We start from the raw sequence: 15,755 nt of genomic DNA on the forward strand, positions 1-15,755 counted from the left end.
TCTTTTGAAACCAATGTTTTTTCTCTCAATGTCTTAAAATTTGTTTGCTCTCCAAAGTGTTTTTCTTGATCCTATTGGCACAAATCTAATCCCATAGACATGCCAAGCTACACTGGCAAATCTGCACAAGCAAGCTTAAAACATTTGTTTGCATGCCTCTTGACGTTCCACCACAGTATAGCTATAGATAAATAGCAGGATTAAAAAAAGCTAAACAAAAAACTAAACTGGCATTGGTCTAAATACCTTAGCCAATAACACGGCTCGGTCTGAAACCAATGATTGGACCATGTGGTCGTCTGTCCCACCAATCCAAGCACTGCGTTTACCTGGGTCCTCCTCTCAAAACCTGCTCACACATTTTGCAACAGAAGGAGAAACAGCCGGCTGCTACCACTTCAACTTTAGGACTAACTACGAGTCCCAAAGAGAAACACACAACAAGAAAACGGTGACTGGTGTTTAGTACTATCTCGTTTTCTCTAGTGATGCAATTTCCCGTGTCAGAGGGTGTGGCCTGGGATGACTGCTGATGGGAGGGGTGTGTTCTGTGACCGTGTTTGTGTCTGAAAGCTAACTTGTTTTGCAGATTTGCTATTGCAGCTTTAAAACCATCCTTCGATGTGTTTTCTTGAGAGTATTTTGAACTGAAATATAACAGAGGCTAATGGAAGCATAGAGGGTGTGTTGTCTGCACACGGAGATCTGAGACCAGCAGCAGTGAGAGACACCACAGGGGAATGAAGACGAGAACATCTATCATTTTATGTTTAACCTGTGTTTGTGCTGAAAAGGTCCTACAAGTTTTGTTTGCAAAACAAATTAGATTCATAAAATAATTGGACAGTTTGACACTGAAAATACTGAACATCTAGTCTATTCTGTAATGATGTCACAACCAATCAAGTTCAGTCCAACTTTGTGTCCTGTTTCAACTTTAAAGGACATTTCTCCTGAGACGTCTACCTGAGCTCCAGGATGGGTTTCCTCACATAAAACACCAACAACTTATAGTTTGTGTGATTTTTTTGTGCTAATTTTGACATAAAAGCCCTGTAATGAATTTAATTTACATGTACTTTACTGATCCTGATTCAGACGTGATTGAAAAAGAAAAGATAACAGGATGGTGATAAGAGTTCTTCTATGATAACCAAGGAAACTGATGCTGTGTTGGCTCTAGCGGTGAACTGAAGCAGCCCAGGAGACTGAATCAGAACCTTTTCTCTTACCAGGAACATCTCCAGTTCCTGTACAAAGCCATGATGAGTCTTGTTGCATCACAAGAAGATGAGAAAACCCTCCAGTCATCCGACAACAATGGCACCATTGTGGTGGGTGCCACCAGCACCACGGAGAGCCTAGAGTCTCTGGTGTAACGTTCTCACATCAAAGGAACTTCTACGAAGGCTTTTTGTTCTTTCCCTTGAAGCGCCAGCAGGACTTGTGAGGCCTCCATCGGTGCTGCTCAGCAATAATTGTGTCTGTCGTGGACGCTGTAGTTTAAGACCGGCATGTTAGTTTGTGCTTGACTGACACCAGACTGCTCTATAGTTGGTTAACGTGTGCCTTTTCATACTCCATCCCATACGTCTAAGTCATGTGCTGTAGATGAACCATCTAACCATTCACCACTGTTCTGCCCGGACACATTTTATTGAACTCTCTCTAAAGATTTGTGTTTCCTGTCACTCGGCTAAAACGGAAACGCTGCAACCGTTTGCATCGATATGTATTTTAAAAGCGTTTCTGCACAAAGCTCCTCTGTAAATAAGGCAACACTAGCAGCATCTTCCTGATAAATGAAAAGGGCTTGGATTATTAAGATAGTAATCTAACGAGGATGTAGTAATAACGGTGATGGACCAAATTTCTATTTATACTTCTAAATTTTTATATTTGACTATTTTTAGTGTGTCTGGATTGTTTAAATCTAGTTGAATAGCTTGAGAATATTAATGCTTTTATACTCTGTTTTGTAACGGACTAAATGTGACGCACTGGCATTTGTTTGCTTTACTAACCGTTATTTATCTGGATGTGAAACACACTGCTGGATTATTATTCAGGGGATTAAATAAGTTGGAGAATTTAAAGGACAACCCTTTTGATGAATGCATATAGACAAACACTGATGCACACACGTGAAATGATTCTCAAGTCACACGACTAGAAGAGCTCTTGAACATTTGTCCTCTCTTTGCGTTAGTGGAGGCTCTGTCATGGGAGCCGCTCATTAGTCGGTCATTTACCTCAAAGAGCCGCTCAAAAGACTGGCTCCTTTGAACGATATTTTAGGTTTTGTGTGAAGATAAGTCCAGGACAAAAACTGCGATTCACGAAAGTGACGTCATCGAACCAGACAAAGATAAAACTGAGGGAAAATGGCTGTAAGTTCAGCAAACTTCAAATTCTTCCTTCAGAAGGAAAGAACCACCATAAATCTGGCCATGTGGTAAGTAGCAGCTACGCTAGAGGAGAGGAGATTCTGTGGTGACGTCACACATGCAACGTGCTGATGTAGTCATGCTAATTACACATGTTTACAAGCTAATAAATCTCTAAATACATGAGGGGCGTGGTCGAAACACCCATCATTAGTTTCATTTAAATTACAGTACAACATATGTGTGATCCCGGGTCTAAAGCTAAGCAGATGAGAAAATAGCGATTTTAGCCCCGTTGACTTGCATTCACTTTTTTCATTCTTCCGGGGACCTGTGAGCCGACCGGAAAGAGAGGAGACAGGATCCCTATTGTACCCATAGGTGAAAATCCAAGGGGAGACGGGCATAAAGTTGTCCTCCCCAAAAACTTGAGCATATTTAACATCGATATATAGTGTTGTCCAATGAAAGCAGAACACAACCAAAAAAATCAAACCCACAAAACAACCTGTTTTTATTCATTCAAAAATTATGACTCCCCCTCTACTAATCCTCAAATTGGCACAGTCCACAAGCTGCTCCGAACTGGAAGGATGTTGTTGCTCTGATGCTCCCAGAAGCATCATTTGGAATCCTAGGATCCCGCCTTTCTCGCCTCTGATTGGCTAGAAAGGCTCTACTATGATTGGCTATTTAATTTAACAGTTAATTTGGCTCTTTTAAGAGACCCGGTGTTCCGACTATCCGTGCTCCCCGTTGGAATGTGCTACTTTGGGGAAATGCGCAGGCCGATTATTGCGTCACAGGCTGTTTACAAGTCGAGACGCGCTACCTGTGGAAGTTTACGTTGAATCTCGTCACTTATCTAGTTCCTTTCAACTCGTCGAAAGTCGCAGTAACTATTTCTTTAAGTTGTTTCATTAAATTACTGCTTGCTGTACGTTTACCTGACAGTTAGCTTGTAAGTGGCTTCTAAAATATCGTTATTATACTGTAAACAAGACATTTCTCCCATTGTTTACAGCAGGAGTGGGGAAGCCTGGTCCATCGAGGGCCGCTATCCAGCATATTTTAGTTTCAACCCTGAATCATCACACCTGATTTCAATCAGCAGGTGATTAACGGGCTTCTGCAGAGCCTGATGAGCTGCAGAACAGGTGGGTCAACCGCTGAATCAGAAGTGTTGGAGCAAAGACGTGCAGGATACCGGCGCTCAAGGACCAGGGTTCCCCACTCCTGATTTACAGTCATTCTGAAAGAGTCCCAAATTAATATCCAAAAGTTTTATATTAAACATATAATAAATTTATCATAGTTGTATAATAATCTCCAAAATTATACATTCAAAAAAATAACTAAGTATAGAGCTCCGGACCCCACGTGACTCTCAGTTAGTAGACGCCATATTGGCAGGTAAAAGAATCTAAACAAACACGGATGTAATCGTGAACGGGATCGGCTTGGATTTTACTTCGTCGGAGTTTACTTCACTCTTTAAAACCGAAGAAATCGTTTTATATAGTCAGAAATTAAATAGACTAAACATCTCCGACCCCTACCGTGACCCTGGGATACTTTTTAAAAACGCCAGAAGCTGTCGGAGCGGACTTCTTACTGGACCTGGCCGGGGAACCCCTTGGGATTCCCCGGAGGAGCTGGCTAAACCAAGCTTTAGGCGGCTGGGGAGAGGGAAGTCTGGGCCTCTCGACATAGGCTACTGCCCCCGTAACCTGACTCCGGATACGCGGATGAAAATGGATGGACAAATAAAAGATTTACAAGTAAGTAGTTTAAACAGAGTGCTGTGCTGTTTGAATGTATAAACTGACCACCAAGAGAAATCACTAGTCTGATTGTTTTCCGTGAATAAAATAAATATGTCAGGCAGGAGCGTCTCAGGATCTGTCTTAGATCTGTCTCGGTGAGACAGAAAATAGCAATCCAAAGTGCTTTTTATGTGTGATCTGACAATTGATCAACCATTGCTTAAAAATTAAATACAGCTTAGCCGGTTAATTGCTGTGATCATAAAACACGTAAACGGCAGCACGCAGAAATCACGAGGCAACGTTTTACGTGACGTTTACTTGCTGCTGTGAGTAATAAGACAGAAAAGCCACGCCTAAATAAGTTTAGGAAGCCCACTAAGAATCGTAATAAAAGCATTTAAAATAAATACCATACACAGTTGAGGAAACGTTGGTTTAAGTACCTGATATGAAGTGGTCACTGCATAAGTGAAAACCTTTACTCTCGGGATCCCACAGTTTCATTTTAGCCCGGTCACTAGTGCGTTTTATTACAATGATCCAACGTTTGCGGCGCTCCGGATCTTGGGGAATCCTGTAGATGGCTCATTCCTTATGTCGTCCGCGTCTGTTCTGCATCCTGGGGCACAACAGGAATCTACCATATTTCCTGTCTGACTGAGTTTCTGACAATAACAAATAGTCCAGCTGCCGGCTTCTGCCTGCCAATATGGCGCCGTTTCAATTTGAACTGTTGCATGCTGGGAGAAGTGACGTCAACTCCCGGAGCTCTATAGGGGGGAAAGCATATGTGTTCTATGTGGATTAATTTGTCTAGTAAAGGATTAGGTAGAGAAATAGAACGGTAAGAGCTAACGTCTTTCAAATCTCCATTTTTATGAATCACTTTCTCGACATGGGTGAAAGTAGTTGGTGAATCGTCATTGCTCTGAGAATATTCAAATGTTGTTAGCAACTAAGGGGTTTATTTTTACGAAATGACTAAAGTGCTTCTTACACTATCCACTTTTTTCATAAAATAAATGAACAGTAGCTACCGATTTTCAGTAAGCCTGGACAGACTGAATCAGCTGTTGAAATGCACGTTGGTAGGAAAATTCAATTAGGAAGTACAGATAGTCGGAACACTCGTTCTTACGGCTTGGCTCACTAGAATGAAGCGGCGTGGCGGGGCCGTAAGCACATTGTGCCCAGGGGCGCCTGCAATGATAATCCAGCCCTGAGTATAATAGCCATATTTTAGAAGCCATTTACAAGCTAACTGTCAGGTAAACATACAGCAAGCAGTAATTTAATAAAACAACTTAAAGAAATACTTACTGTGACTTTCGACGAGTTGAAAGTAACTAGATAAGTGACGAGATTAAACGTAAACTTCCACAGGTAGCGCGTCTCGACTTGTAAACAGCCTGTGACGCAATAATCGGCCTGCGCATTTCCCCAAAGTAGCACATTTCAACGGGGAGCACGGATAGTCGGAACACCGGCTCTTTCAACTCAAGCGGCTCCTCACATTTTTGGTGTTTTAAATTCATTTACCAGAGAATTTTGCAAAATATGTGTGAAATTATTGACCAATCTACAAACTGACATTCAACCAACGTTTTATTATTTCAAAGGAGACTAGGGTGTGTGAAATGTCTCCCTAGCTGTCAGTAGCGTCTACAGAAGAGATTCATCACTAGACCAAACATCAGATGTGTTCATGATCTAAAGCATGCAGGAAGCAGACTGCGGCGCCAGGTATGTCAGCTAGCCAGCGGCCCGCCACACTGGAGTTGTAAGTGTGGTATTCTGGCTACAGAGGGCGGTGGGTCTGAGTGAGTTTTCATTAACCCTGTAAAGGATCTTTTTAGCACATACTGGCTGAAGAAGAGGATTTAAAAAAGTGAAAAGGTTGCATAGAATGCCTTTAAATAAGATAATCACACAGTAAAATCTGTAGAGCCTGCATGAATAGATATTTATTCTTTGCATAGTCCACACTCTTCCTTTGAATTGTAAATATTGGTCAAATATGTCCAAATCTGGTTGCATTTCCTGCTTTAACTCATGTCCTCACCTTTCTCACCCTCCTATTCCCTGCTCCTCCTCTTGCTCGCTGCAGACACATGGAGAAGCAAAGCAGAGGAGGTGGCCAATCTCAGGCGGCCTAAAAACAGAGAGAAAGGGAGAGAGAGCACTCCGACTCGGCTCCTCCGAGAAGGCGTTGGCTCTAAGAGCCATTTTGTTCACGAAGGACAAATAAGTAAAACTAGCTGTCCTCGCTAATGCGGACTGTCCTCCTGCCACCAGCAGAAAGCTGTTTGGGGAGTTTTGTAAAGAAAATGTGAACTTGACATAATAACCATTCTGTCCTGTTTAGCAGAATATTTTATTTTTAATGTTTCATAAAAAACTGAAAATGTTAAATATGAATTTATAATCTTGCTGCATTTGTCAAACTGTTGGACTTACTTTACATCCCTTGGCTCTCAAGCATTAGAGTACATAGGTGATCCTGGTGATCAATTGAAATTTCATGAATTACTGTCTCATTCTCTGCCAGCATCACTGATGCAAAGAAAGCTTTCTACACTGACAAAATCCTCAGCTCTACTGACTCTCAGAAACTATTTTCAACATTCAAAACTCTGCTCAACCCTCCGTCTCCACCTCCTGCCAACAATCTATCAGCTGACACCTTTGCCTCATTCTTCACCGACAAAGTGGCAGCTATAAGCAAACAGTTTACTCAACTGGCCACTCGTGAACATGCGCTGCCACAAACTCCTTCTAGCCCAACCATCTCAAGCCCTACTGCTTCATTTTCCTCTTTTTCCCCTCTCACTGAGAACTGTGTGTCCAAGCTTCTCACATGCAGCCGCTCTACTACATGCCCACTGGACCCCATTCCAACTAAGCTGCTCCAAGCTATTGCTCCTACAGTAGCCGCAGCAGTCACACATGTGATCAACGCTTCACTGACATCCGGTACATTTCCCACCTCTCTCAGCACGCATCAAATTCAAATAGCTAACACTAGCATACAACGTCCGAGATGGTACGGCTCCCATCTACCTGAATCCTCTTGCAAAGGCTTACGTCTCAGCCCGGCCGCTCCGGTCATCACAGGATCGTCGGCTAGCAGTGCCTACACCACGCTCAGGACAATCCAGACTCTTCTCATGCATCGTTCCACAAATGTGGAATGACCTGCCAAGCACTACCAGAACAGGGGCTTCCTTTTCAATTTTCAAGAAACTCCTGAAGACCCTGCTCTTCAGAGAGCATCTTCTAAACTAGCACCCTCCCTGCACAACCCCCCCCCCCCCCCCCCTACTGTCCACTCCTTGTTCCCTCCTCTCCATGATTGATCTCAAGTTGTTGTTGTTGTTATTGTTGTAGTTAGCCTCAAGGGCAACATGCCGATTATCACTTGTAAGTCGCTTTGGACAAAAGCGTCTGCTAAATACATGAACATACCTGGATACTGCCCTGTTCTGCCCAGCTGTGTGCATCAGGCCTCTTTCTTCTCTAGAATCATGGAAACAGGTGAAAAACAGGTCTAAATCATAATCAGCTTTAACTTAATTTTTGATTAAATGATGCGCAGACGATGTGCTTTAACTTGTAATCAGCCTTAACCTATTAAAGTGAAGACATAGGATAGCCTAATAATTAAGTAATAAGATAACCCCGACAGATAACGTCAGTCTACAGAGTGATGAAATGCAACAAGATTTACTGGTTTGTTTTTTGTTTGTTTGTTTTTTTGTCGCTAACAAGCGTTTGTCCACAAACAATTCACACATTTCATGTTTTCATATAACATGCAGTCAGTCAACAGATTTCCATTATGTTTATGTTGTCTCAATGGAGAAGCTATTCCTCCCAACTAAACTTGGATTGTTTTTGTAGTATTTGCGAATGTGAACACACAACATCCCATAATAGCAAAAACAATAGTCCTAACCTTAGTTGCAGTATAAAAACCTCTGCTTCTGCGATGATGAGTTCAAGAACAACATATCTCAGTTGATAATAAACAAACAATTGAATAATTTACACACAGCTGGTGTATGTCGGGTAAATTGGGCCTACCTCAGCTGATTACATTCAGGCTTAGGCTCAGTGGCAGATGTTGTTTCTATTACAATGACACTAAAATAAAAGGAGGACTTTGAGGTGTCATGTTTTTGGAAACAGAAACAGAAAAGACAAACACAACGATGTCTGGACGAGGAAGAGGATGAGCAAGAGGCCCAGGGAGAGGAGCAGACCCAAGGAGAGGGCATGGTAGAGGCGTAAGATTGTGTGGTGGGGGCGTTCCAAGGGCTGCAGGAACAGTATTCAGTGATGAAATTCGTGCCACCATCACTGGCCATGTAATTAACATGGCCTTCCACTAAGAGAGGCTGGTGAAACAGTGCAGCCCAGTATGAGGCAGGCAACGGTCGCCTCCATTATACGCATCTTTCAGCAAACCAAGTGGAAATGTTTTTTGCAAATAATGCAATAAAACTGCACGAAGTTCAGACTAGAATTGTGGAGGACCAAATTGATAGCGTCAGCTTCACAACCATTACACGTGCATTGACCAACAAACACTGTACCTTTGGAGAGGAACAGTGGCAGGGTCAGGGTATATTGTAGATTCAATTCAATGTCCTTCTCTATACAGTAAGCCTTTCACTACAGGATGTTATACAGTAATGATGTGACGTACATAAACTTTGTTTCAGAGAGTTATGGAACTGGAGGACAACCTCATGTATTTATATAAATACCGGTAGATGAGGCAGGATTCAGTCTGGCCAAAAGGCATCGACGTGGACGAAATGTCGTTGGGAAAAGGGCCACAGGTGATGTGCTAGGACAGAGAAGGTCAAACATTACAACGTCTGCAGCGATTCCAAATGCAGGATCACTCCTTCACAGATGCCAGGTTAGACCCTACAATACCGAGCGGCTCCTTGCCTTTCTCAATGATCTCCACCCGCGCCTGGTTCCAGAGCAGAATCAGGAGGGTGAAAACATGGACCTTTGTAATCACGTGGGACAATGTGGCTTTCCATCATTCACAAGACTGGTACGTCTCTTCCTTCCACCCTATTCACCTTTTCTCAACCCTATAGAGGAGTTCTTTTCTGCATGGAGGTGGAAGGTTTACGACCGTCAGCCACATGACCACATGTCCCTCCTGGATGCTGGCTGCAGGGACATCACAGTTGATGATGGCCAAGGATGGATCCGACATAGCAAGCGGTTTTATCCCAGGTGCATGGCTTTGGATGATGTCGGCTGTGAGGTTGATGAAAACATGTGGCCTAACCCTGAAGATCACAGAGATTAAACAGTAATTTGTGAGTTTTGTAGTTGCCTCCTTTTTATCTGGTTTTTGCTGTTTTATTGTTCAGAATGCTCTCGTTTGTTTCGTTGATATTTTGTTCACTACAAGCAACACTGTAAAACCGCTTCTGTTCTGTCGTACTGTAAACATGATTTCTGCTGTACCTCCTGAAATAAACAGTAAAGGAAAAACATGATTTACTTTTTACTGGAATGCTTTGAAATGTGCACATGTGGACTTACAGTTCACAGCCGAGAAATGTAGTGTAACAGCGGTGGATTGCATGTTTTGCAGCCAAATATCTCTAAAACTGAAACATTAAACTACGCGGTTTTTGTCATCAATCGCCAGTATTTTGAAACCTGATGTACTTTGATTGACTGAACGTATCTTGTGAAGTAAAAACAAGTTCTGCTTTTAGACAGAATAATTTCACTTTGAGTCAGATGTCCGGTGTTTGGGTAAAGGTAGTGTGTGCAGAGAAAGAGTTAGTGTATCGATACCAAAATGTGTTTTTGAGAAGAAAATTTTCCATTTGGCCAGCTGTGTCATGTAGGAGTGAATCTGTTTTAAGAGTTTAGAACAAGTATCTGACGTGTGGGTGAGAGCTTGTTAGCGGTAGAAAAAACTGTAATGCAAGTTCACATTTGACATTTTTCAGTTGTTTTATGAAAGAAACTGAAACGGGTTTGTTGCAAAACAGGAAAGGTTGTTTATTATAATGAAGAGTTCACATTTTCTTCAGAAAAACTCCTCAAGACCTGACTGTAAACATAAAAACCTGCAGCGAGGGAAAACAGTTTCCTCTTACATGAAATAGCCAATCTTAGTAGAGCCACTGCAGCCAATCAGAGGAGAGAAAGGCGGGACCGTCCTTGGGGATTCCAAATGATGTTGGGAGCGAGCCGGATGAGAGAAACAGGGAGTAAGTTAATGAGCACAGCACTTGTTGGGCAGGTGCTGAAAACATTGTGTCCCTGTTAAGCAGCTCGTCTTCCTACTGGAGTCTCACAGATGCTTCAAAACGCCACGTTGGCAGATTAAGATAGTGCAGAAAAAAATCAAAGCTTTTGCTGCATTTTGTTAAAGTAAAAAGAAACAGAGCTAAGTTGTTTAAAATGTTTGTTCCTATTTATAATTTTAAGGACATGTTCTACTTTAGTAATGAAGTTTAAGAAATCCTAAATCCTTTAAAAATGTAGGTGGCCATTTTAACACTCATTAGGCAGACTGGATGTTTTCTCTAGACATCTATAAATCTATTTAACATTTCAGATGAGCAGCAGGTTGAAGTTAACTTCTTAGAATGATATAAAACATCAGTTTTAGGTAGTAAATGCGACAGATGTCCATCCTGGTTTTAATGCTCCACCAGGTTGTGACACAGCAGGTACCATCATTTCTGTGTTGCTGCTGATCACAGCTGCTCACTGAGGGACACAAAAGAAATCAGCAGCTTTGTGTTGATTTTTACATTTAATATTATTTTGATGGAAACTTTTTGGGTTTTTAACAGCTTCCACATCATGTTACTATAGTCACCTTTTATTTTGACATTATACAGGTGCTGGCCAGTAAATTAGAATATCATCAAAAGGTTGAAAATATTTCAGTAATTCCATTCAAAACGTGAAACTTGTACATTATATTCATGCAATGCACACAGACCAATGTATTTCCAATGTTCATTACATTTAAATTTGATATTCATAAGTGACAACTAATGAAAACTCCAAATTTGGTATCTCAAAAAATTAGAATATTCTGAAAAGGCTGAATATAGAAGACACCTGCTGCCACTCTAATCAGCTGATTTACTCAAAACACCTGCAAAGGCCTTTAAAAGGTCCCTCAGTCTTGTTTTGAAGGCACCACAATCATGGGGAAGACTTCTGACTTAACAGCTGTCCAAAAGACAATCATTGACACCTTGCACAAGGAGGGCAAGACACAAAAGGTGATTGCTAAAGAAGTTGGCTGTTCGCAGAGCTCTGTGTCCAAGCACATTAACAGACAGGCGAAGGGACGGAAAAAATGTGGTAGAAAAAAGTGTACAAGCTCTAGGGATAACCGCACCCTGCAGAGAATTGTGACGACAAACCCATTCAAAAATGTGGGGGAGATCCACAAAGAGTGGACTGCAGCTGGAGTCAGCGCTTCAAGAACCACCACGAGGAGACTCATGAAAGACATGGGATTCAGGTGTCGCATTCCGTGTGTCAAGCCACTCTTGAACATGAAACAGCGCAAGAAGCGTCTCGCCTGGGCCAAGGACAAAAAGGACTGGACTGATGCTGAGTGGTCCAAAGTTATGTTTTCTGATGAAAGCAAGTTCTGCATTTCCTTTGGAAATCAAGGACCCAGAGTCTGGAGGAAGAGCGGAGAAGCACAGAATCCACGTTGCATGAGGTCCAGTGTAAAGTTTCCACCGTCAGTGATGGTGTGGGGTGCCATGTCATCTGCCGGTGTTGGCCCACTCTGTTTCCTGAGGTCCAGGGTCAATGCAGCCGTCTACCAGGAAGTTTTAGAGCACTTCATGCTTCCTGCTGCTGACCAACTTTATGGGGATGCAGACTTCACCTTTCAACAGGACTTGGCACCTGCACACAGTGCCAAAACCACCAGCACCTGGTTCAAGGACCATGGTATCCCTGTCCTTGATTGGCCAGCAAACTCGCCTGACCTTAACCCCATAGAAAATCTATGGGGTATTGTGAAGCGGAGGATGCAATACGCTAGACCCAACAATGCAGAGGAGCTGAAGACGACTATCAGAGCAACCTGGGCTCTCATAACACCTGAGCAGTGCCACAGACTGATTGAGTCCATGCCACGCCGCATTACTGCAGTTATTGAGGCAAAAGGAGCCCCGACTAAGTATTGAGTGCTATACATGCACATTCTTTTCATGTTCATTCTTTTCAGTTGGCCAACATTAGAGAAACAAACATTTTTTCATTGGCCTTTAGAATATTCTAATTTTCTGAGATACCAGATTTGATGTTTTCATTGGTTGTCACCTATAAATATCAAAATTAAACGTAATAAACATCGGAAATACATTGGTCTGTGTGCATTGCATGAATATAATGTACAAGTTTCACGTTTTGAATGGAATTACTGAAATATTTTCAACCTTTTGATGATATTCTAATTTACTGGCCAGCACCTGTATTTCTAGATGGTGACTTCTCTTTATTGTTAAAGGTTCCAGAAATGTTGTAGGACTTTGACTTTTAGAGGTTCACTGTTTTTTTCCACACATCTGCACTGGTCTTAGTATGAATGAATGCCATGTGAGTTCATCTCTTTGGGGGACAGCGCTGGTGCTCTTGATTCAGGAACGAGAAGAAAAGGCAGGATGTGGAGTTGTACTGATATGCCGGCATCTGCCTCTGATTGGCTGAAGGCCATCCTTCAAGTATAAAAACAGCAGGAGACAGCCAATTTCTTTATGTCCCCTCAAAAAATGACTCTGATATTTTACTGTTTGTTTATTTTAGAGCAGCTGAGTACACCTTGCGGAGATTTTTTTATTTTCGAAAACCAACGAATGATGGAATGTGGTGTCAGAGACGTGGAAACACTACATGGATGTTTTTACTACATATTATTACAACAATAAACCAGCAAAGGTAAGACTCAATTAATGCTTCTGACCGAATGAAATTAGCTTTGTTTATTTTCTGTGCTGAGTTTGCATCCATCCATGTTCGGACGCTCATCCGCGGTTGGGTCGCGGGGGCAGTAGCCTAAAGCACAGACTTCCCACCCCGGCTACTTGGGCCAGCTCCTCCGGGGGAATGCTGAGACGTTCTCTGGTGGATTTACATGTTTTGGTGAACATTAAACATGGTAAATGGCCTGTATTTGATACAGCGCCTTCTAGAGTCCTGGAACCCCCAAGGCACTTTACAACACAATCAGTCAATCACCCATTCACACACACATTCACACACTGGTGGGCACACTGACAGAGGCGAGGCTGCCCAGCACTGGCGCCACCAGTCCCCCCCGACCACCATCAGCAGGAAAGGGGGGTTTAGTGTCTTGCCCAAGGACACAATGAAAGTGACAAACTGAGCGGGTCTCGAACCTGCAACCTTCCCATGGAGCACTTAACTCCTGTGCTACCGTCACCTCCAAACATGTTTTGGAACAATTTCGCTGCTACCAGACCCATCAGGTTGAAGTTGTGTGACGCATTAGAATGGTAATTTGGCATCCCCTAGTGGTGATATGGGGTTAGCGCATCTAAAAACAGCTCAGTCGCCACAAACACAAACTGCAGTTGTAAATGATCAGAATTATGAGCGAAGAGGCTAATCCGTGTTTCTCCTGAAAAACGTTTAGTTTGGCTAGAAATAGGATGAAATAATGATGACCTATTTCCATTTTGGACACGTTTTATTTAAATCTTATGTTTGAGACCAATGTTTTAGTGTTAGGGTTAGGGTCACCCCTAACCCTGCGCTTTTCTGGGCTGAGGGCTGAGGGTAGGAAACATGGTCATCCAACCTGACCCCGCATAAGCAGAGGAAAACAGGTGAGTGAATAATCCTTCCACACAGAGGTGCAACTAGATATTTTGGGCCAAAAATGAGTCTCAATCTAAAGGTTTGACTCAGCTGCTGCTTACTGCTTCACGAAAGTCTTGTTTTTATTTCATATCTTGCTTAAATTGATCAAGAGTTGTGAAAGTTTGGCACATCAGTGACAGATGATAAAAAATCAACCTTATTTCAGCTAGGTTTAAAATGCTTTAACATTGGTATTTGTTCACAACAGGTAAGTCAAGTGGGGCTTCACTCAACCGGGGAAGGAAATGTTACTCATTGATTTTGGTCAGTATGAAGTGGAAGCTGTGTGCTGTAGCCTCACCAAGTCATGAGCTGTGGGTATGGCGCAAGGAACAAGATCAGAAGGAGTTCTCTTCACACTAAAAACACATCATTAGAATCCTAGCTGGTATGACATTTGTAATAACTGGTCACGTCTGCCAGTCATCAGAGGCAACACGGTCACTGACGTGACGTTTGAGTGGATTCACTAAATTCTCTTAGAGTTCTGGATTTGGGACCAAACAGGTCTTGTATAAATGGGCCACTAAGAACTGTTCGCTTCCATGCAAAGTTCAGCTCCGGATAAAATCACGGTCAGGAGCCTTGGTAGCAATACATAAATACACATAAAACAACCCGGTTACACAGTAAATGCACTGTACCTGTGTAAAAAATGTTGTCTATCACACCTATGATGTATTTAGTCACCCAGGCACAGGATAACCAGCGGTATGATAAGAGGCACCACAGAGGAGCAAAGGCATGGACTTGTGGACTCCTCTCACTGATCCGGTCTGGTCACATGTCCTTGATGCTGTTTTTAAACCACAGTGATAAAACTTGGCTATGGAAGAATTGGTGCTTTAGAGCAGAAGACATGCAGTTTGTGTGTGATGTCACTGACCAGCCGTCAAACAGCTGATGTGCTGACTCATGAATAAATGTCCACTAACAGTAAGAGTTGAGACGGTGATTCCACTCCAGCAGTGCACCTTCCCTCCCTGATCACTGCCGTGTAGCAGCTTCTAAGTGACGGGGAAGGGAACATGTAGAGTAGTCCTGTCCACTTCTGTTTCAGGGCTGCAGATTGAGTCTGTCTGACGTGTGGATTATCCACGTTTCCTTTATGGAGTCATATTTTAATCCCTGGGCTGAACAGGTTGTTGCGATTGATTTCCTGTGTGATTAATCCAGACTAAGACTCCATAAGAAATGCATCTTTTCAGGACAGAAAATAGGTCAAGTGTCCAGACAGCACCGTCTTGACCTGATGCCGTTTCCATGGCCTCATTTGCATTTTTGACTTTAATAATTACGTGCCCAATTATCCTCTGCTTGGTGGCCTAGTTTGCATGACTGCCCTTAAATCGGGCTGAAGCAACAAGAAAAGAAGAAAATGCTTGTTGAACATCAGAGCTGAGTTGGAGAGCCCAGCAGAACGTTGTACGACTCAAGATTCACTCAGAATAAATTAGAAATAACAGCTGTTGCCTACTTTAGGTCCTGTAAGTAAAAATCACCTGACTGTGCTGAGCTTAACCCATCATCGAGCCTAACAGGTGATCTTTTAAATGCCGTCTCCTCTGGTCTAATGACGTTCATCCTCCTTGCTGAATATAAGAGTCCATCGTATGTTTTAGTGTTCATTTACCCCCCAGATAATCTACCATGTTGAATCAGGAAACGCTCATGAGGACCAGCTGCT

General features: G+C 42.6%; 1 protein-coding gene across 1 annotated transcript in view; it reads left to right on the top strand.

Moving 5' to 3' along the window:
• Positions 1 to 1,854, top strand: part of ptprz1a (protein tyrosine phosphatase receptor type Z1a) — a 104,418-nt gene extending 102,564 nt beyond the window's left edge. Inside the window, 1 exon segment of the mRNA XM_054746521.2 lies at positions 1,236 to 1,854. Coding sequence (XP_054602496.2) covers positions 1,236 to 1,379 — 144 coding nt within the window. The 3' untranslated portion in view covers positions 1,380 to 1,854.
• Positions 1,855 to 15,755: the final 13,901 nt, after the last annotated feature.

This window comes from Nothobranchius furzeri, chromosome 14 (genome assembly GCF_043380555.1).
Source record: "Nothobranchius furzeri strain GRZ-AD chromosome 14, NfurGRZ-RIMD1, whole genome shotgun sequence".
NCBI classification, from domain to species: Eukaryota; Metazoa; Chordata; class Actinopteri; order Cyprinodontiformes; family Nothobranchiidae; genus Nothobranchius; species Nothobranchius furzeri.